Genomic DNA, 22,181 nt, shown 5'->3' with positions numbered 1-22,181 from the left:
TCTTTGAATACTCTTCCTAGACCTTTACCCTTTTCTTCCCCTTCTGGGACACCAATGAGTCTTATATTCGGACGTTTCATATTATCTATCATATCCCTGAGGTCCATTTCGAGTTTTTCAATTTTTTTCCCCATTCTTTCTTTTATGCTTTCATTTTCCATTCTGTCATCTTCCAGGTCACTGATTCGTTGTTCAACTTCCTCTAGTCTTGTACTATGAGTGTCCAGAATCTTTTTAATTTGGTCAACAGTTTCTTTAATTTCCATAAGATCATCCATTTTTTATTTAGTCTTGCAATGTCTTCTTTATGCTCTTCTAGGGTCTTCTTGATTTCCTTCATATCCCGTACTAGGGTCTCATTGTTCATCTTTAGTTCTTTGAGTAGCTGCTCTAGGTGTGTCTCTTCTGGTCTTTTGATTTGGGTGCTTGGGCTTGGGTTATCCATATCGTCTGGTTTTTTCATATGCTTTATAATTTTCTGTTGTTTTTGGCCTCGTGGCATTTGCTGACCTTGATAGGGTTCTTTTAGGGTTTGTAGACCAGTTGAAGTCCTTATCTCTAATTTATCAGAGCTACAGCTTCGTGGAGTACACTTTCTCTAACTAACCAGCAGGTGGCGTCCACGAGCCACCTGTTCTCCACAAGCCAGATCTCCCCTGCTTAGCCTTTTTGGTGAGTGGGGGAGTGAGTCTTGTGGGGCCCAATTGGTGTCCCAAGCTTGCGTGTGTAGTTGGTGTTGCCTGCCCTGTATGTGGGGCGTGTTTCTGGGCAGTCGGGGAGGGGGGTGGCCCTAACAATCAAATCTCCCTGATGATCCTAGAGTTTTAAAGCTACTGCAATAGTCTAATCCTTCAGTTCAGTCCTGCCACAGTTTGTCTCTGCCACTGACCCACAAGTCTTTGGTATTGGCGTATGGCTCCTGAGACTTGCAAGTGGGCCCCTCTTCCAGGCTGTGCACCCCAGGTCCTCTGTTGAGGGATGACTGTGCTATGTCACAGGTGAGTGCCGTCCCCACAGGGCAGTTCTGGGCTGCTGGGCTGTGTTGGGAGGCTCCCAGTCTGCTCAAATGATGGCTGAATGGGGCTCTGTTAATTCACACTGCTCCCCCTTCCCAGCTCTGGGACATTCAGCTGAGGTTGCAGGGAAGGCTAATGTCCACGCCCAGTTTTGTGGTGTGTGCCTGTTATTTGAAGCACTTCCGTCACACTGGGTTGTCTGGGGCAGCTCTGGGCTATGGGGCTGGCGATGGGCAGGAGTGTTTCCTGTCCACCAGGATGGTGGCTGTGAGCGGACACCCCCCTTTTCTTGGGAAGTTGTGTTGTTTAGTGAATTTTCTCAGCCACTGGATTATTGCCTTTTGTCTCAGAGCTCTCTTAGTTCTGCTCTTGACTTGAAGTGCCCAAATTTCAATTCTTTGAAGCTTTCTGTATTGAGCTTCTTAGAGTAATTGTTTTAGAAAAAGCAAAAAGGATTTAAAAAAAAAAAAAAAAAAACGGCCCTCCTCAGAGATCTAATGGGTTATTGAAATGCTAATAGACAAAGCAACCAGGGCCATTAAGGAAAAGTGCCCAGGGCAGAGAGATCAGCCTTGCTTCGGGATTTGCATATGCGCCTCAAGGCCTGATCTCCGCCCTTCCCCTTTCTGTGTTCACCAGAACTCCAAAAATCCTCTGCTTTTATTTTGGAGTTTTTCGTGTTGTTTTTTTTCTATGCCTGTCTCCTCTCTGCTGGGTTGGCTGCTCTCAGAGTCTCTGGTGTCTGGCCTCAGTCTGTCTATGGTTGGAGTTTGAATCAGTAGAATGAGTTTCCGATGAGAGCAGCCACTGCAATTCTCCCTTCTCCTTCCCGGAGCTGACAGCCCCTCCTCCCCCGGGACTGAGCCTGGCAGGGAGGGGCGCGGGTCCCCTGGCCGCAAAAACTTACAGATTTCGCTGATCTCAGCAGTTCCACGTTTTCATGAGTGTTGTATGAAGTATGCCCAAAGACAGATTGCTCTGTGGTGTCCAGTCCACGCAGTTCCTGGCTTTTTACCTACTTTCCTGGAGGAGTAACTAAAACATACAGCTCACCAGTCCGCCATCTTGCCCCGCCTCCTCTCCCTTTCCTTTTAATTCCTGCTTGTACAATTTGCCTTCCAATACAAATTAGAATCCCCAAAGGCATGTTTTTACTTCTTTTCTAATTGCATACTTCATACTTATAAATTTGTATGTGTAAAGTGACTTTTTAGTTTGCAGTTGATACTTACAAGACATCACAAATATTTACCACATATATAAATACCATTAAATTGACATAGAGATATATAGTTGGCTCTTAGTTTTACCCTATGAAAGAATTATGAATATATGGAATCCTTCTTACCAAGCAGCAAAAAGGATCATTACTCTTAGAAAAATCAGAATATTAAGGCTAGAGAAATGTGCTTCACTCGAAACTGTGTTAAACATTGTCTAGTTTAAGATGTATTTAAAGGCAACGTGAGATTAGAAATCTTATTTGATACTGCATGAGCAGTTTCTTAGAGCTCTTATCCTGCAAGTGTGCATTTTTTTGCACCTACTGATAAAAAGTCAGATCTGCTTGCTTTGATTGGTCTACTGTCCTTAGGATCTACATTCTCCCTCTTAAGACACTAATGAAAACTAAGTTAGTTGAAAGTGCTTCTTTGAAATCAAGTGGTACACTCCCATTAATCAACAGGACTGCAGTTTTTCTAACCTTGATTAGATGTTAATGAGAAACTTTTACAAATAGAGACTTTGACCCACTGTAACTATTACCTTGAAATGGAAAGGTGTGGCCAGGACGCCCCCTGGCGGTACTAGAACTTTGCATGTTGCGGTAGGCTTTCATTCTAAGGAGCAGCTATAGAGAACAAAGGTAAAGAGAGGAAAGAAAAACTGTAGGAGGGCTTGGGTTACTTCTCTCAGTTCAATTTTGCAAACCCTTCAACTTTGTGTTGCTTCTATACGTCTCCAGTTTTTCCTGGGTCTTTAGACAGTATTGCTCAAGCAAGGGTTTTAATAACCAAAGTGATCTTATGCTCCAAACCAACTATAGCTAATTGACTACAGTTCTGACCAAACTATAGTTTCTGACAAAGAAAATGGCTTTGAATTGAAATGGCCATGACCATGCACTAGCAATGATTCCTGTAGCAATCTGACATGCAGTTAAACAGCTGAATAATGGACAATAATGAATAACTGAGCACACTTAGGTGTTGGGTGGGGTACAGTGCTTCATGTTTCTAATTTTCATGATAGGCCTATGAGTACTGCTACAGAGTTAGACACTGTTTTATATATCGGGGCTCAGAGAGGTTAAGTAACCTGCCCAAGGTTACATGGTTATTAAGCAGAAGAGGTAGTCCTTAGCTTTTTTGATTTGCTAGGGACTCTTCAGCGTGCTCATTAATAGGCAGTAAATATTGAGAATAGTTTTGGTATAAATATTCATTTAGCCCTCCTCTTCATAAGTGTGCTACGGTACAGCATAATTTAAAACATCACTATTTGTACTGCGATCATGAAACATTCCCATCTAGATTAGGAATCTCTTCCTTAAGTAATGATGACAATACCTAGCCAATATTGACTTAACTTCAGGCCTCTCTGGTGAAGGGATCATGGTTGAATGGTTGAATAAAAGACCTTTAAAATTTTGGTTAAGACAATAAAAGCCTGCCTTTTCTACTTGGGTTTAATTACAGCTTTGCCCTGCATTCTTCTGACGAGTCTGGAATGACAACTGGATTTCATCCTGCATGTTAAAAGCCAGGAAAAAAATACTTTTAATGATATCATTCCACAGGAAGGTGCACTGCAGAAATAAAAAGTGGTGAAACAATAAGGGCCAAGTCTATCAGTCTTGAAACTTGCCTCCCCCTCTACGCCTTCAAAGACTCTTAGTCTTAATTTCTTATTGCCCAGACCTCTGTACTGGGGTTGTGCCCCTTGACTTACCTCCCCCACCTCATACCTCTATACACATTATTTAGCAATGGCCTGATTACTTGTCTGTAACACTAATCTTCCTCTCCTACTGGGGGTGGGAGGGGGAATTGATAAACTCTGCAAGGGCAGGGATTGTTTCAGTCTTGTTACTTGGATCCTGGCAAACAGTAGTGATTATTTGTAGAAACTGTAGAAAGACCCTCTAATTTCAAATAGCGAACTTTTCCTCTTAGGCAGAAACATAGGAGAACGTTTAGAAAATTGCCTTGGGAATGTTAAAATAAATGTTAAAATAATCCTTTCACTGTATTATTTATGTAGAAAACTCAGAATCTATTTCGCTACCCCTTTTTGTCAGAGGACATGGTTTTAGGGTAAGGAAGTCATGTTAATCCCTGTTATTTGCCAGATACTATAATAGACGCTTAAATTCATGGTCATCATCTTTAACCCTCACAGTATAGGTATAGTCCTTCCCCATTTTACATGTGTGAAAAGTCCCAGAGAGAATAATTTCTTCAAGGTCTCAACTAATTAGTGGCAGAGCAGGGATTTGAATTTATGTCCGAGTTGGAAGTCCATCATTGTTCTGTCCACACTGCTCTCAAGGAGGTAATAAATGCAATTTATAGGCCTTTCTGGTTGATAAACACCATAAAACTTTTTTTTTTTTAATGACAGTTCTTCCTCTTTCCCAAAGTAGTGTCCACAGAATTGAAAAATCTATACCACCACACTTTTCCCCAATTATGATGCACCAGCTACATACTTCCTTAAAACCAGCTGATCTGGATAGAATTTTTTTTTTTTAACAAGTTAGTTCAATAAAAATTGATTATGTAGACTAAATTACAGCTAATATAGTCAGGATAAGATAGCTATTCAGCAAATTATCCTAAGAGGTATTTTCCGAAGTCTGGAACGTGGGATACAGTGGAGGAAGAGATTTGAAAAAAATATATCAGGTTTTGGGGACTGAACAAGGCAAAAATATTGACTTAAGGGAAATTACCTTTTTTGTCCTTTTAAAATTATTCAAATATTACATTAATTTAAAAATATTAAGGACTTGCTAGGTACCTATAACTGATCTGGGCACTGGGGATATTGTTATGATCAAAATTTGAAGTATCATTTCCTTTCTCAGGAATTAAAAATGAGTCCTGACACCCAGGGGGTGTAAATCTCCCTGGCAACATGGGACATGACTCCCAGGGATGAGCCTGGACCTGGCCTCATGGGACTGAGAAAGCCTTCTTGACCAAAAGGGGGAAGAGAAATGAAACAAAGTATTAAAGTTGCAGTGAAGATTTCATTGGAGAGGTCATTCTTATGCACTATATAGAGATCCCTTTTTAGGTTTAAGTGTATTGCAATAGCTAGAAGGGAATACCTGAAACTGTTGAACTACAACCCAATAGCCTTGGTTCTTGAAGATGATTGTATAACTATACAGCTTATATGGTGTAACTGTGTGATTGTGAAAACCTTGTAGCTCATACTCCCTTTATCTGTATGGACAGGTAAGTAGAAAAATGGAGATTAAAAAAGTACATAAATAATAGGGGGTGTATTAGTTAGGGTTCTCTAGGGAAACAGAATCAACAAGAGATATATAAAAATAAGATTTAGACATATAAAAGTGTCTCATGCAACTGTGGGGATGCACGAGTCCAAATTTCATAGGGCAGGCAGCAAACTGGCAACTCCAATACAGGTGTTCAATGAACTCCTCAGGCAACACTTTGTTGGCTAGCCAAAGAAGTAGTAAAGGTCCTCTATCTGTCTTGCTTAAAAGTCTTCAACTGATTGGATTAAATCCAGCTGATTGCATTCTCTCATTGTGGAAGACACGCCCTTCCATTGATGTAATCACAGCTGCAGCCAATTGACTGATGATTTAATAAAGGAGCCTCTGGTTTATTAACCAGCCACAAATGTCCTTGCAGTAACAGGACAGTGCTTGCTTGGCCAGACACCTGGACACCATCACCTGGCCAAGTTGACACATGAACCTAACCATCACAGGGTGGATGGAATGTTTTGGGTGTTCTTTTTTACTTTCATTTTTATTCTTATTATTACTTTTTTTGGAGGAATGAAAATGTTCAAAAATGGCAGTGATGAATGCATAACCACATGATGATACTATGAACAATTTACTGTACACTTTGGATGACTGTATGGTATGCGACTATATCTCAATAAAATTGCAGGGAAAAAAAAAGTGAGTTGTAGAACATTACAACTTGCCAACCAGACACCAGAAGACTCTAAGTCACAGAACTCTGTTGCAAGTGATCAGACTTCTGAGGGCACAAAGGTACTGCAGGCTCAGGGACTTAACTCAAGGGCACACACTTGATGGCACTGTTAAATTGAGAAATGCATATTTATGGTTTAATCATTTATTTCCTCATCAGAGACTCTACACTAGGTGGCATCCAGGGTTAGGATAAAAGCAGTAACCAGTAATGCAAAGTCACTATTTTTAGCTAGTAGTACCTTCCCTGTGGATCAGAAGAGAAATAGCAAAGAGAGAAAGAGGTTGCTTTAAGTGATGATCAAAATGATCTTTGTTAGAAGGGATGAGGAGAAGAAGAGATACAGAAAATGAACTCGTGAAAACTACAGGACAAATTGCAAGTTTGGAAGATGAGAAGAGGGAGCCTGTGTTAGGACAAAGAAAAAAGATTACTGCACAGAGGAGGGAGCACATAAATGGAACTCTACCCTTCATATTTTGGAGATGTGAAATAAATTGAACAGATTTAGTTAACTGATGATTGAGCCATAAGAGACATCATCTCTTCTTTATCTTGCATATGGAGTTAGACGAGCCAAAATGTTGTTAGTCTGTATTACCAGCAGAAAAATAATTTATCCCTCAGTAATTAGCTTGTGGGCAGGTAGGTAAAGCTCAAAATTATTTTAAACATATAATAAACCTGGGAATCTATAGAACTCTGTATGCTTACAAGGAAAACAACTTTTGAAGCAGCACTTGAAGAATGAGAGCTTGACAGAAACTAACTTCAGGTTATCAATAAGAGACAGGCTGGAAGAATTGGCAAAAAATAGACTATCCTCAGATGTAGGTATTACTAAAAGTAAAGAACATCTACTTTACACATGGCCTGGCAACATTTTAAGCTTCACATTCTTTTGTTTCATGTTTAAGGTTAAAATGCCTTTTTTGTTGTTGTTCAGAGACCCAAGGGGTACCACCTTATTGATATCTTAATTACAAGTAATTTATAATCTTAATTACATCTCTTCACTGAAAAACTGATTAAAAGCTTATTCCCAGTCTTTCCCTTTTGGCATGATTCCTGGCAACTTCAAACAGTTAATATAAGGAATTCCTTCGTTTATGAAGTAGTTCACTTAGGTTGTGTATTCTTATTTGATCATTTAAAGTTATAAGGGAGTACAATGGATTCTTAGTCTAGGCGCATGATGGTAAACTGAATGGAAGTACAAACCACTTTTTTTTTTTTTTTTAACAGTAGTGACTTTCCATGAAGACTGAGCATTGAGCTACTAATCACATAATTTCAAATATACACATTAAATTTAAAAAATCAACAAAAACAGTATTTTAAAACCCTAATAAAATAATTAATAAGTCCCAGAACTTTAGAAAGGACCTTGGTTTAGGGGCTCCCAGTGGAACAGTGGGGAAAAAAAAAAAAAAGTGGGATCAGCATAGGGCTGGCAACTTTTATTTTGGCAAGTAAGAATATTTAAAGCAACTAATATCTACTATCACCAGCTCACAATAAAAGAAAGGATACTTTAATACCACAAAAGTTGGAATACCCTTATAATAAAAATTAGAGTTGATAACTCATTAGCCTTCTTTTTCTTTGTGGGCTGCTGGATATTTAGGCTGAGCCTAGAATTTTAGAACAATTGCCCAAAATGCCATTTAGCACAATCACTTCAATTTAAAAGGCTGAGAGGTGAATGGCTTTGCCTGAGGTCAGTTAGTGTTAGAACTGGGGAAAGAAAGCATGGGCTAGTACAGGAATACACCCCTAGAGACATCCAAGCACTGAACATATTGCTAATCAGGAATCTTAGTCAATGTTTTATCTTAAAACAAACACCTCTAAAACCTATATAAAACCAAATAATCCCCCCTACTCTGTAAGAGAAATATTTGGTATATATGACTGTAGTTGTTACAATATGTCAAGGAAATTAACCCCAAATAATAAATTAACTATAATTATATAACCTATACATTATATCATCTAAATTGTGAGTGTCTAATTCTCCAAAAGGTTTCATTCTCAACGGCCCATAGAAGATGATTAATAAATGTCTGTTGTGTGAACAAATGAATGTCACTTTAATCAATGCAAAACAAGTTTCTTCACAACACTAATAACTTTGCAACCCAGCACAAAATCTTAAGAAATCACTGGGACACAGAGATAGAGAAAAAAGATGATGGCAGTGATGGGGGGCAGTGGCAAGGTGAGGGGACCCACTTACCTGATAAGAATAACTGATTTGGCAAACTAGCTTGTCGATATCCCAAACAATACTTCAAATGATAAAAGCAATTAGAACCTTTAGGGTAATTACAACAGAAATCAGACGCAATGATTTTTGCGTGAAAAATTCACATTAACCTAATCACATTCACTTTACTTTTTAGGTTAACTAGGTAACATGAAAAGGTTTTAATATCCTGAAGGAATTCTAGATCAAAAGCCTATAATAGAGTTTTAACATGACCCTGAAAATACATATACCTAACTATTTGGGGCTATCAAATGCTAAAGTAGAACCCTATTATAAATGATGAACTATAGTTAATAGTTCAATTATAAAAATGTTCTTTCATGAATTATAACAAATGTTACACACTAATGAAAGATGTTAATAATACATTGGTATATGGAAACTCTATTTTATACATGATTTTTCTGTAAACCTAAAACTTCTCTAATAAAAAATGTTAAAGTAGATCTGCATTTTACAGTAAGGTGATCATTTTTTTAATTTCACCATACACATACATATACACACAATACTTTATCTTTGAAAAATATGGTTTTGAGAATTGGTACTGGTTTTTTCTTTGAGAAACTACAAAAATACATAACTAACAACATAATTTCAAATTCAGAATTAAGAATAGTTTAGTTTGTCAAGTTAAAGAATGTTCCTTTTCCAGAAACTTTGGAAAGCAGTTTATGGAAGTTTTCTTTTTAAAACTATCCTTAAAAGCATGATCCTCTTTTGTTGATCTATTCATACTTTAAAAAAAGGGGGGTGGTGGTGGGGGACATGGAGAAAATTCACCCTAAAAATATGATAGGAAGAATCAGGATTTTTAGAACTTTAGATGTGGAGCTGATGATGTGCCTTAAAATCTGTCCAAATAAAAGTCACAAAGGCTACTTGAAACCAGTGCACACAATTTTGCTATCAATTTTATCTACACAAATACTGTAATACACAACTATGCATTTTAAAAATATCAGTGATTATATATAACACAGGAACATTAATATCTAGTTTCATGGATTTTTGAGTTCCAAGGTAATTGGACTTTAGTAACAGGAAACTTGTCATTGACTACAACTGAGAACTCAATTATTTTAAAAGAAATAATGGGTATACATTTACCTGTTTGAGTACTTTTACCAACTTCAAATAATCTATTTTACTTAAATATATATCATGGATGAATTGTTATTTTTTTCTTCTAAATGTATAAAACCCAAAACAATCTCTCTTTAGAAATATATTTAACTCCTGTCTTAATTCATTTATTATTTGAAATTGTTTTCATTGGTGTTTTCTGAACCAGCAACGAATGCAAGGTTTTTTTGAAGAATATTACGCAAACACTTATCTTCAAATTCTTGCATTTAAGAAAAAGATCATACAATTTAGAAGAGTTGTAATTCTTAATTTTCTCTTTAAAATAGTTTCACTAGTATTAGCCATGTGCTGGATTAGCCAAAATGAGGAGAAAAATCTCTGCACACCTCTGATCTAGACTCGTGACTACCATTTATGTTATGGATGTATGGCTTTTCAAGAGACTTGAGAGTTTGTCCTCCAATTTCTTCAGTTTCCCCAGTTCAAGTGCTTGCTGCTCCTTGGGCTACAATTCCAGAAGAACACTACATTATTAAGAGAGCCTTCACAATGACTTTAAATCTAATATCACTTTGATCTAAATTTACACTATTTGTTCCTTTAATGGATCAATTAAATATTCATGAAGATGAATACAAAGAAGTTACCACCTCTTCATTATTGACCTGGCTCACTCATAATTAAACAGAATGACATTCATAGTTTGTTTTGATTGAAAACTGTGAAAACAGAAGCCACATTTTCTCAGTGACGTTACCGTTGTCAAGAAGAAAATTAAGGTCATAAGATTTTTCCTAGATTGTATTAAGAAATTAGTGTAGTTTAATCACAACTAATTTACTAATTTACTTTCCAGGTTAACGAAGAATATGAAGAGGTGATACTTTTTCTTTGAAACAATCTCTACATACATGATTTTGAGAATAATTTCATATGTTAACTTCAACATTCAACTATATTCTAATGTCATCATTTTAAATTTAAAGAAATGGTTCCTTACAAGACCAAAATAACCCACAGGCCATGAGGTTGGTTTTTCCTTTTTCCTTTTTTTTTTTTTTTGTTTTTTCTTTGTTTAAACAAATGTGCACCACGATGTTTCAACAAGTAAGGCAAATGCCATGAATATGAAAGCTGCAGTTTGCAATATATCACATCTAGTATCTAGGGGATGTGAATCACACAGAAGTGCTATTCATTCTAATTAAACAATCAGGTAACATTATGACAATGTAGTTTGCAGCATCAAAATTGTCCATTTAAGTTTCTTTTTTCTTAATGATCAGAGGTCCCACGTTGTCTCCAGTTTCCTCATTGTGTTTTGTGTGAGACCCATCACAGAGTGGAAACTAGAAAAGAGAGAAAGAATGTGAAGTATCTAATAGCAACATCAGCTGTGCTTTGCAGTGTGGGCAATGCTTAATTCAATACATAATGTGATAACTCAGTATAAAGATTTCTCTGGCCATCTTATAGGCTCTCATAAAGTGCATACGTAGAGTATATATATTAAGTAGGAGGAAGATATCAATTTGTGGTTAATATAGAGATTAAAAATTCTATTTCCATTGTGATATCTGATTATGGAGGTTGAAAACATTTTCTTTGTTCACATACCAGTTATTTATCCTTTCCAGTCTTCTGCTTATTTATTTGTAGAAGTCTAAGTTCATTCTTTTAAAATAAATTTGTAAATTATCCCTTAATGGATGATATTTGCAACAAATATCCCCCCAAATCTTTTCATTATGCTTATTTTTTCATATCCTTAATTTCTTCATTTTTATATGAACTTGCCAATATATTCCTTTAAAATGTCCCTTACGGAGACTTCTTTTCTAGGCACATAGTAAGTACAAATTCCCATTCCTTTTCTGATTTATTTTAGATGTAACTGACATTTTGGTGTCCAGAGGGAGGTAAAGGCACTAACTAAATTTTTAACATGCTGTTTCTCAGTGTGTTCCAAAGCAGACAGGTACTAAAAGATGTTCTGTTTTGGTTTCATTCATAGTTTAAAAATACATACTTTATCATATAGTCCTCTTGACTCACAGTATACATTATTATTTTAAAGAGATTCTGCTATAAACAGCACTATTTTAACCCAGAATTTTTCAAGCTGATTAGACTAAGGAAACAAGTTTGGCATCCACTCTCATAGCATTTTATGGAGTGCACATTGCAAAACGCTGTTTCTAAGATCCTGTTGCTTCAATATTAATAGAAGCTGTTGCTTCATAAATTGTTATATCTTTATTCATAATTGTATCCTAAAAAATTCTTCACCTAAAAAGTCTAGCTATAGGTTCTACCTTATTATATCAATCTGTCTTCAATATGGGGATAATAACTTGGTTAAAAATGTTTCAATATTTGGTAGGGCTAGTTTTCCTTCATTATTCTTGTTTCTGAAAACTTTTCTGTTTATTTACCTTTATTAAACTTTACCTGTTTCTCCTTCCAGATAAACTGCAGAATTTTTTTTTTTGTCAAATCCTCTTTTATTTCTCTTGGCATTTTGTTCTTCAGGTCTCACGTGTATTCTGGTAAGATTATTTCTGCCTTATTTTATATATTTTTATGGTTGTTATAATTAATATGTTTCCAAGTCTGATTAATCTAACTATATATATATGTATATATATAAATGATTTTTGCAAGTTTTTCCTCCCTACTGTTAAACAATAACCGTGAGACTCAGGTATGTATCCAGCAGACTCCTTTGGATTTCATACTTAAAAGTCCAATTTTTAATAAGTTAGTTTCTTTCTTTCTACATTTGTACCTTTTATTTCTGTTTCATGTTAAATTTTAGCTAGACTGTCCTGTTTTATTCTTGATGTCTTCAATACAACTAGAAGCTAGATTTTCACTGTTTTGTAGACTAGGCAATGATGGTATAATCCTAAACTTTGATAACCACAAGTCTCTATCCTAATATTAAAATAAAATTTGGTTGATCCCCAGCCTGATGAAGATGGTCCAGTGAGATACTTCAGGGCTCTATCCCCCTGCAGAAGCTTTGAACAAACAGCAACAACTAGCAGAACATCTTTCTCAGAAGACCAGAAGACAGTTAAAAGACTGCAATAATGGGGTAAGCACAGATTGAGCTGGCAGAAGAAAGAATCAGAGAACTTCAAGATAAGACAATTAAAATCATCTAATCTGAAGTGCAGAGGAAGAAAGAATAAAGACAAGTAAACAAGGCTGAGGAACCTGTGAGGCACCATCAAGTGTACTGATATATGAATGTGGGAGTCGCAGAAGAAGAAGAAACAGAGAATGAAGTAGAGAGAATATTCAAAGAAATAATGGCTGAAAATTTCCCAAATTTAATGAAAGACATGATTATACAAAACCCAAGATGTTCAATGAACTCAAAATAGGATAAACTCAGAGACCCATGTCGTGGCATATTATAAATAAACTGCTGAATGCAAAGACAGAGAATTCTGGAAACCACAAGAGAGAGGCAACATGTCACATACAAGGGAGCCTCAACAAGATTAATTCTGATTTCTCATTGTAAATCATTGTGGCAAGAAGGCAGTGGGATGACAAATTTAAAGTGCTGATATAAAAAATATGCCAACCAAGAATTCTATATCTTGCCAAACTGCCTTTCAAAAAACGAGGGAGAGATTAGGACATTCCCAGATAAACAAAAGTTAAGTTTAATGTTAGCTGACTTCAAAGCAGTTTACAAAGCTACAGTGGTCAAAACAGCACAGTATTGGCATAAAGACAGACATATTGATCAATGGAACTGAACTGAGAGTTCAGAAATAGACCTGTGCTTTTACGGTTAATTGATTTTTGACAAGGTAGTCAAGTCCCCTCAACTGGGACAGAACAGTCTTTTCCACAAATGATGCTGGGAGAACTGGATATCCATATCCAACAGAATGAAAGAACCCTATCTCTCATCTTATATAAAAATTAACTCAAAATGGATCAAAGACCTAACCATAAGAGACAGGACCAAAAAAACTCCTAGAAGAAAATGTAGGGAAGCATCTTCCAATATCTGGTGGTAGGCAGTGGTTTCTTAGACTCTACACCCAAACCACAAGCAACAAAAGAAAAAGGTAAGTGGGACCTCATCAAAACTGTATATTTTTGTCCATCAAAGAAAGGACTTTGTCAAAAAGTAAAGAGGCAGCCTACTCAATGGGAGAAAATATTAGGAAACCACATATCCAATAAGGATTTAATATCCAGAATATATAAAGATATCCTACAACTCAACAATAAAAGGATAAACCAAAAATGGGCAGAAGACTCGAATAGACATTTTTCCAAAGAAGAAATACAAATGGCTAAAAAACACAAGAAAAGATGCACAACACCAGGAGCTATCAGGGAAATGCAAATCAAAACCACAGTGAGATATCATTTCATACCTACTAGAATAGCCGTACCCAAAAAAAAAAAAAAGAAAAAACCCAGAAAACTATAAGTGTTGGAGAGGAAGTGGAGAAATAGAATACTTAGTCACTGCTGGTAGGAATGTAGAATGGTGTAGCCACTTTGGAAGGCAGTTTGGTGGTTCCTCAGGAAGCTAAGTATAGAACTGCCACATAATCCAGCAATCCCATTATAGGTATATACTCAAAAGAACTGAAAGCGGGGATGCAAACAGACATTTGAACACCAGTGTTCATAGCAGCACTATTCTCTACCGCCAAAAGATGGAAACAACTCAAATGTCCATCAATCGATGAACGGATAAACAAAATGGGGTATATATATATATATACACACACACACACAATAGAATACTATTCAGCAGTAAGAAGGAATGAAATCCTAATGCTTGTGCAATATGGATGAACCTTGAGGACATTATGTTGAGTGAAATAAGTCAGACACAAAAGGGCAAATATTGTATGATCTTACTAACATGAGCTAATTATAATTTATAGAGTTAAAATCTATAATATCATTATCAGAAAATAGAATGAGGGTAGCGAATGGGAAGTGGATGCTTAATGTGTGTAGACTTTTTAACTAGGTTGAATTTAAATGCTTGAAAATGGGTAGAGGTGATGATAGTACAATATGGTGTGTGTAATTAACAGCACTGAATTATGTATGTGACTGTGGTTGAAAAGGTAGGTTTAGAGTCAAGTATATCACTAGAAGGAAATCTAGAGGATAAAACATGGAATTATATAACACAGTGAACCCTGTAATGGATGATGATGGTGATTAACAGTTTGATTATAAAAATGATCTTTCGTGGACTAGAACAAATATATGTCACTACTACAAGGAGTTAGTAATAGAGTGGTATATGGGGAAAACTGCACCTATTGCAAACTACGGACTACAGTTAACAATAATGTTTTAATATTCTTTCAACAACAGTAACAAATGTGGCATACCAAAGCCAAGGGTCAACAATAGTGGGTGATAAGGGGTATGGGATTTTTTTTTTTTTTTTTTTTTGAGTAATGGAAATGTTCTAAAACTGTGGTAATGAATGAACAACTATGTGATGACACGGTGAACCACTCATTGTACACTCTGGATGGATTGTACGATATCTGAATATATCTCAATAAAACTGCTTTAAAAAAAAGTTAAGGGATTTTGTTACCACTAGACCAGCCCTATAAGAGATGCTACAGAGAATGCTGCAAGAAGAAAGGAAGGAAATAGATGATAGAGTGAAGCCACAAGAAAAAATAAATATCTCTGGCAATGGAAATGACAGGGATAAATATAAATGCCAGTATTATTGTATTTTTGGTTTGTAACTCCACTTTTTACTTCTTACAGGATCTAAAAGGCAAATGCACAAAATGTAATGAGAATCAGTGGTTTTGAACTCATAATGTATAAACATGTAATTTGTGACAAGAACTACATAAAGGTGGGGGGACAAAGGGATATAGGAACATTGTTTGTGTATATTACTGAAATTAAGTTGGCATCAGAGCAAACAACATTGTTATGGATTTAGGATGTTAAATTATAGCCCCACAGTAACTATAAGGAAAACATGCAAGGATAGCAAGCTCATAGAGACAGAAACAGCAGTGCAGGTTACCTGGGGCTGAGGGTAGGGGACTTGGGGAGTTAATACAAAATGGGTGTAAGGTTTCTGGGGAGATGGGAATCAAGTTTTAGTAATGGAAGGTGGTGAGCGCACCATAACACAGTGAATTGATTAAACCCACTCAATGGTATGCTTGTAAGTGGCTGAGATGGGAAATTTTATGTTCTATATATGTTCCCACAATAAAAAAGGTCTACTAAAGAGACAATGGCAAAGGCAATACATAATTCTTGACAGGATCTAACAAGGGAGGAGAGAAGTCTCAAAGAGACGTTACTAGGATGTGAAAAAATTGGAATATAGACTGTAAGGTCTATATCAGTGTTAAACTTCTCAAACTTATTAACTGCACTTAAAGTGGATACAGAAGTGAATATGCTTGTTCATAGAAGTGTACATGTTAGTATTAAAGTGTTCAAGGAGAATGATGAATACTCAAGTGTTCAGAAAATGGATTCATAAACAGATAGATGATTGATTCACTGGATAGACTGAATGATACAGCAAATGTGGCAAAATGTTAAAATTGGTGGACATGGGTATTTGGGAGGGTAGGAGTTTGTTGGAATTGTCTGAACGGAGTTTGTATTATTTTTGTAACTGCTGTGGTGGCAAAAGTTGTTTAAACTAAGAGAAGAGCTGTTGTATCTTTTTCCTGCATTCACAAGCCTCTCTCCCTTAGTTCATTCAGATTTCAGTTCAATTATCACCACTCCATAGAGATCTTTCACCACCAACTTAGTTTAAAAAAGAAAAAAAGCACCAGTTTTTCCTTAAAAATTACCGTGCTTTAAGCCTGCCCTCTAACATCTATCAACACTCTAATAATACCATGAATTTATTTTTTATTTATCTCCTCTCTCCTATACTAAAATGTAAGCCTAACAATGTCACCTCTATATCCCCAGAACCTAGAACAGCACCTAGCACAGGGTAGTGCTCAAAATGTATTTGTTCAATGAATGAATGAGTGAAGGAGGTTGGAATGGTAAATGGAGCCACATCAATAAGCATGTTCATGGCTTTATAAGGATGATGGAATTCTTTGGAAAACAGGAAGTCACAGACAGAATTTAGTCAAAGGAGTATAATGATCATCTTTATGTTTTTGGAAAATTGCTCATCTGGTGTTGTGGAATATGGATTAGTGCAGAGGGGTTACAAAAGCCTGACAGACCAGTTAAGAAGCTACTGCCACAATGTAGGGATTAGTTTATAGGATCTTAAACTAGGATTTAGCAAGAAGGATATGGAAGAGAAGAATTAATTAATGTGAAAGAAAAGGTAATGGCTAATTGAATGCAGGAATGAGGAAAAGAATAATCTAGGATACCTGTCAGGTTTCCAATGTGGTGGACTGGAGAGATGGGATGCCCTTTAAGCAGACAAGAGACAACTCACATAGTAATGCTTTCCTCGCTTATTTGCTAAATTCATTTTTTTTTTTCTTTCATTTTAACAGCGGTGGGTGAATGGAGATGGATAAATTAAAACTTTGGGATTGCAGTCTGGATGAATAGCATAGTAAAAAAGGTTAGTGTATGATTTCTCTTATATGAAATACTTAGAATAAGCAACTTCATAGAGAAAGAAAGTAGAATAGAGATTACTGGGGTGGGGAAGGGCAAAAGGAAGTTAATGTTAAGTAAGTATGAATTTGGGTTTGGGATGATGACAAGATGGTGAAACTTACACAGTATTGTCAATGTACTTAATGTCAAAGAATTGTCCACTTAAAATGGTTAAAGTGATTTTTACATATATCTTACCACAATTAAATTCAAATAATTTTACTGTCTGTATATAATTCAACATATCCTATATTTCTGGGTATCAATTCTATCCTGGGGTAGATGGCTATGTAAACGTTAATGTTATGTAAAGCTTACATTATTTCTTTTTTTAAGTTGGTAAGATGTAGCACATAGTACATTCATATTAAAAACAAATCTTTAGAGCAAAAACATGAACCCAAGTTTTCAGTTTTTCTTGGCACAGAAGAGGAAAGAAGCTATAAAAATCAAACCAAAATGTATTCCACAGCAAAGAATAGCATTTCAAAGTGGCATATGTTTAATAAACAGATGATTTTACAGTGAAAAGTTTACATTGTAAAAGACTCCATTTTTATAAACAGCAAACACAAAACATTTCATTGAACAGTTTAATCCACACAAGTTATAAAATATATTTCTGAAAAATGAAATATTTCTAAATAAAAAAGCCTCAAGTAATTTACCAAAACATTTCTTTTTTAATCTCATGCTGAAAATATTAGCAAAACTAATACATTCTCTCAAAGTTTTCCTTCATACTTAAGAATCAAGAAGAGAACTATACAAAGAAAATCTTATAAAATGTTTAGAACCAAAGCCATATATCTAAAATGAGAAGGTAATTTTTAAAATAATCTGATTCTGCTTAAAAACTTAAATTAGCCTATTTTTCCATATTCTTAAAAACATATGAATAAAAATTTCTTTCAAAAGTAGTAAGTAGAGATCATGGTTATTCGTTAATAAACGTTTTCCTTTTAAATTATATGGAATTTGTATGCCTTTAAAATGTAAACTAGGTATTAAAAATAATTTGGTTCAAAGACACGTATCTTTTAATAGTACTGCCTGTATCACTTCACTCTAGATATTGACTTAAGTCAGCATCATCTCTCAAAGTTGAAGTCAAGATTAGGTATTCTTACGATATTTATTCAGTAGTGATTTCTCATTTTAAGTTAATGAAAAGATTGAAACACTTTTTTCAACAAAGGGCCAAAATGGGTAATTCAAGATAGAATTAGCAATTTCTGAAGAACACATTTTATGTGTTAATGGAATATATTTATTAAAATTCATGGTTCTCAATACTGTATTAAGTGAATCAGTCACAGTTACTGGTAATTTACCTAACAATATTTATGTTTTTCAGGAAGTGGCTTGTTTTATTTTTAACTCTTCCATGCAGGAGAACGAGAAACTGTATGGTAAATATACACTTTCAAACAACTTATAAAGTATAATAGCTTTTGTATTAAATAATAATGTGATGAAAACACGAGAATTTCATTAATCTTTCACTTAAAATTCTGAAATTTGTTCAATTGTAAAGCAAAGAGCTGAAATAAAAAAAACAAAACACAACCAAAGTGTATATCTAATTCAGTTCATGCATGTAGTATCAATCCTTAAAACTAAAAGGACTAATTAATTATAGCTCAGAGTTGATTCTAAAATTTGTTGTAAGGTGCCAGTGTTTGTTTATTAACAAATTATGGAGAAGGTTTGTGAATCAAATTTGCTGAATTTCCTGTATGTTGAGAAAATATCCTGTTATATTTGTTAAACAAATTATAAAACAACAAGTCCCAAATATCCTAAAAACTGGGTAAAAGAGGGCTGGGAGGAGAGGTTGGAATAAAGGTTAGGAGGAAAAACACTAGAAATCCTTGCTTTCCACCTGGAAAGCTAGCAACACTATCAGGATCTTCATTAAAAACAGACTTTGTTTCTATTTAATGGCCTTACACCTCAAGTTATGGTGTTTCTGTGTTTCCTCCTTGACATATCTATTCCCCTGCAATAATTTTTTTTTTTTTAATTTAGCTTTAGTTTTGAAATTTTGTATTTTTTGTAGAATTTTGATTATATTTCCCAAGGAAGTTGGTTGGGGCCATAACATAAACTGCTATGAGAAGTAGGCTTGTTTTGGTGGAGAAAGGAAACCAAAGTAATGAGATATTTAAGACTACCTTTGACAACAATATGAGATTTAGTACCATGCTTATTTACTTTAACAAAATGTAAGACAGTAGATAAAACAGGAAAATGTATAAAGAGAAATTAAGATTATATAAGACTGTCCTTATGTGGATTGGTCAAAGAATGTAATCATCATTCAGAATATTGTTTCTATAAAGATATGGACTTGGTGCAGTTCACTTCCAAACTATTAACAGGATGGGGACTTTCTATAATACAGCCGTATATGCATGTGCGTGCACATAAACACACCAAAACAAAAATAAGCTCACTCAAAAGACAGAAGCTCAAATCCCAAAGTTGTAAATGAAAGAAAATTATTCTACATATATGTCCAGTTGCATTTCGTTTCAATTTCAGTTGGACTCCTGATGCTAACTGGAAGACTTTCCTCTATATTTATTTCCTAGTCTGATTCCTCTGTTCTCTCTATTCATATTCTTCTGCCTCTTAAGCAGCCACTATACAACTCAGCAAATGATGCAAACTACCTGGGGTGAGTGGGTGGGGAGATGGTAATCTAGCAAGACTGTTGCATACTCTTCCCGATTACATCAAAGTTCTCTCATCTTCCTGTTTTGAAAGTATGACTATTTCTTCTTTCTAAAGGCTAATTCTCACATCTATGTTCTTACTACCATTTCCTTTCACCCTTTCAAGACACCACTCTTTCAAATACTATCATTCCCTATAGTTGCTTTAATCATTTCCTTTCTACTCTCACCTGAAATATAGTCAGCACTTTTGTGAAATCTATGAAATAGGCCAGAGTTCTAAAACAGCAGATAACATGCTAATCCCGCAAGGAAAAGAAGGAATAGTATATGATAAAAATGATATTTCTTGCAAGTAAAAACCACGAGATAAGAATGAATCCAAAGATGGTGGAGGGAGATACTTCAGGGCTCAATCCTCCCACAAAAGCTTTGAACCAACAAGAACTGGGAGAAACATCTTTCCCAAAGATCCAGAAAACAGTTAAAGGACCACAATAACAGGGAGGGCACTGAATCAAGAAAAAGGTCACTTAAAAGCAGTAGGATCTCTTGGTGCCTTAGCTGGCCCTTCCTGTACCACTCAGCAGCTTGGCACAGAGCAAGCCTGTGCTCCCAGTGTGGATCCCTGCTCTTGGATCCAGAGGGAGCAGAGTAACCTTGTGCACATAAGGGGAGCATGTATGCCTGAACCTGTCTATCTGGTGGTGGCCTGGGGAGACTCACTGTCCTAAAACTTGCCCTCTGTGTAGAAGGCAGTTCACAGAGCTTTCCTTCAGAATGCTGTGGCAGAACAGTCAAGTCATGCTGCCCTGAGCAAGGGATTACTGGCCGCAGCACACGGAACGCAGTGTCCAAGATCATGAGGAAAGTGCTTGCTAGGGAAGAGGGGACATTTGTATCTGTGTAAATGGGGGAATTCCCAGGCCCATATATGCAAGCCAAAGATGCATGTGTAGAAGGAATCAGGGTGGCCCCTATGCTTTGACCTCCAGCTATTCTTTAAACTTATTATATTCTCTAAACTTACTATATAGATAAGCTTGGAATGACACCTCTTGCACAAGTCAATTTGCAAAGGCTGGGAAAGGTATTTTCCTCCCCTTATAAAAAATAAATAATTTTTTTTTTTGTTAGCTCCTGGCATTCAAGGGAACCTCTATCATAACACTACATGGATTTAAGCTTAAGGATCAGATGCCTCAGAGTCTAAATTCCAGTGATAATACATCAAAATATCAAAACGCCCAGAACTCAACAAAAGATTACAAAATACACAAAGAAAGAAGAAGAGATGCCCAGGTAAAGGAGAAAATTAAGGTATTAGAAACCATCAACAAGGAAGAACAGATCTGGGACATACCAGACAAAGACTTAAAAAAAAAAAAATGGTCCTGGGTATGCTCAAAGAGGTAAAGGAAAACATGGACAAAGAACTAAGGGAAACCAGGAAAATGACAGATGAATACAAAGAGAATACCAATAGAGAGATGCAAAATTATGAAGACCACAGTTACAGAAATTAAAAATTCCCTAGCAGGGTTCCATAGTAGATTGAGCTGGCTGGCAGAAGAAAGAATCAGAGAACTTCAAGATAAGACAACTGAAATAATCCAGTCTGAGGAACAGAAGAAAGAAAGAATGAAAAAAGTGAATAAAGTCAGAGGAACCTGTGAGACACCATCAAATGTACCAATATATGCACTGTGGAAGTCCCAGAAGGAATAGAAAGAGGGAATGGGGCAGAGAAAATAGTCAAAGAAATAATGGCTGAAAACTTCCTAAATTTAACAAAAGACATGAATATGCACATACAAGACACTCAATGAACCCCAAACAAGATAAAGAAAAGTAATTTCTGCACACTGGTAAATTATTTCTGATTTATTAGTTTAAGGAAACCTAATAAAAAACGTTAAAGAGACACATGACAGGTTATTAGTGATGTACCTTAAGAATAAATTAGAACTCAAAGTTTATATCACATATAATGCCGAGTTTGAAATTGGTAAAAATGCATTTAAATTTGTTACATAATAAATTCGACTGGTATGCATGCAGGAAAGATTATTTACTATAAACTCAATATAACCATCTAATCAAAGGTATTAATTATAAGCCTTTTGTGAATTGGCATGCAAGTGTGTGACTTGGCATCTATGTGATAACCTTAGGAACCTCAGGCATTTAGGGAGTTTCCACAGGTGTCAGAAGAATAATATTCAAAGTAAGCTCTTAATTGATGCAGGAATAACAAGTGCCCGAGATTCAGTGA

General features: G+C 35.7%; 1 protein-coding gene, 1 long non-coding RNA gene and 1 pseudogene across 4 annotated transcripts in view; 2 read left to right on the top strand and 1 right to left on the bottom strand.

Moving 5' to 3' along the window:
* LOC119509926 overlaps positions 1–10,617 on the top strand; it is a 67,582-nt pseudogene extending 56,965 nt beyond the window's left edge.
* CISD1 (CDGSH iron sulfur domain 1) overlaps positions 7,427–22,181 on the bottom strand; it is a 33,020-nt gene continuing 18,265 nt past the window's right edge. For both annotated transcript variants that reach the window (XM_037804054.1, XM_037804053.1), the window contains one exon: positions 7,427–10,933. In XM_037804054.1, coding sequence (XP_037659982.1) covers positions 10,844–10,933 — 90 coding nt within the window. In that variant the 3' untranslated portion in view covers positions 7,427–10,843. The remainder of the gene's footprint in view (positions 10,934–22,181) is intronic.
* On the top strand, positions 12,098–21,211 carry LOC119510035. Of its 2 annotated transcripts, XR_005211806.1 has the most exons (5): positions 12,098–12,133; positions 12,555–12,684; positions 17,117–17,187; positions 18,583–18,637; positions 21,044–21,211. It is a non-coding gene; the product is annotated as an uncharacterized LOC119510035 (long non-coding RNA). The 2 variants fall into 2 exon arrangements; XR_005211805.1 differs by lacking the exon at positions 12,098–12,133 and having other exon boundaries at positions 12,157–12,684.

Source organism: Choloepus didactylus, chromosome 15 (assembly GCF_015220235.1).
Source record: "Choloepus didactylus isolate mChoDid1 chromosome 15, mChoDid1.pri, whole genome shotgun sequence".
NCBI lineage: Eukaryota > Metazoa > Chordata > Mammalia > Pilosa > Megalonychidae > Choloepus > Choloepus didactylus.
The sequence above is the reverse complement of the archived record's forward strand: the minus strand, read 5'-3'. Positions and strand labels throughout refer to the sequence as shown.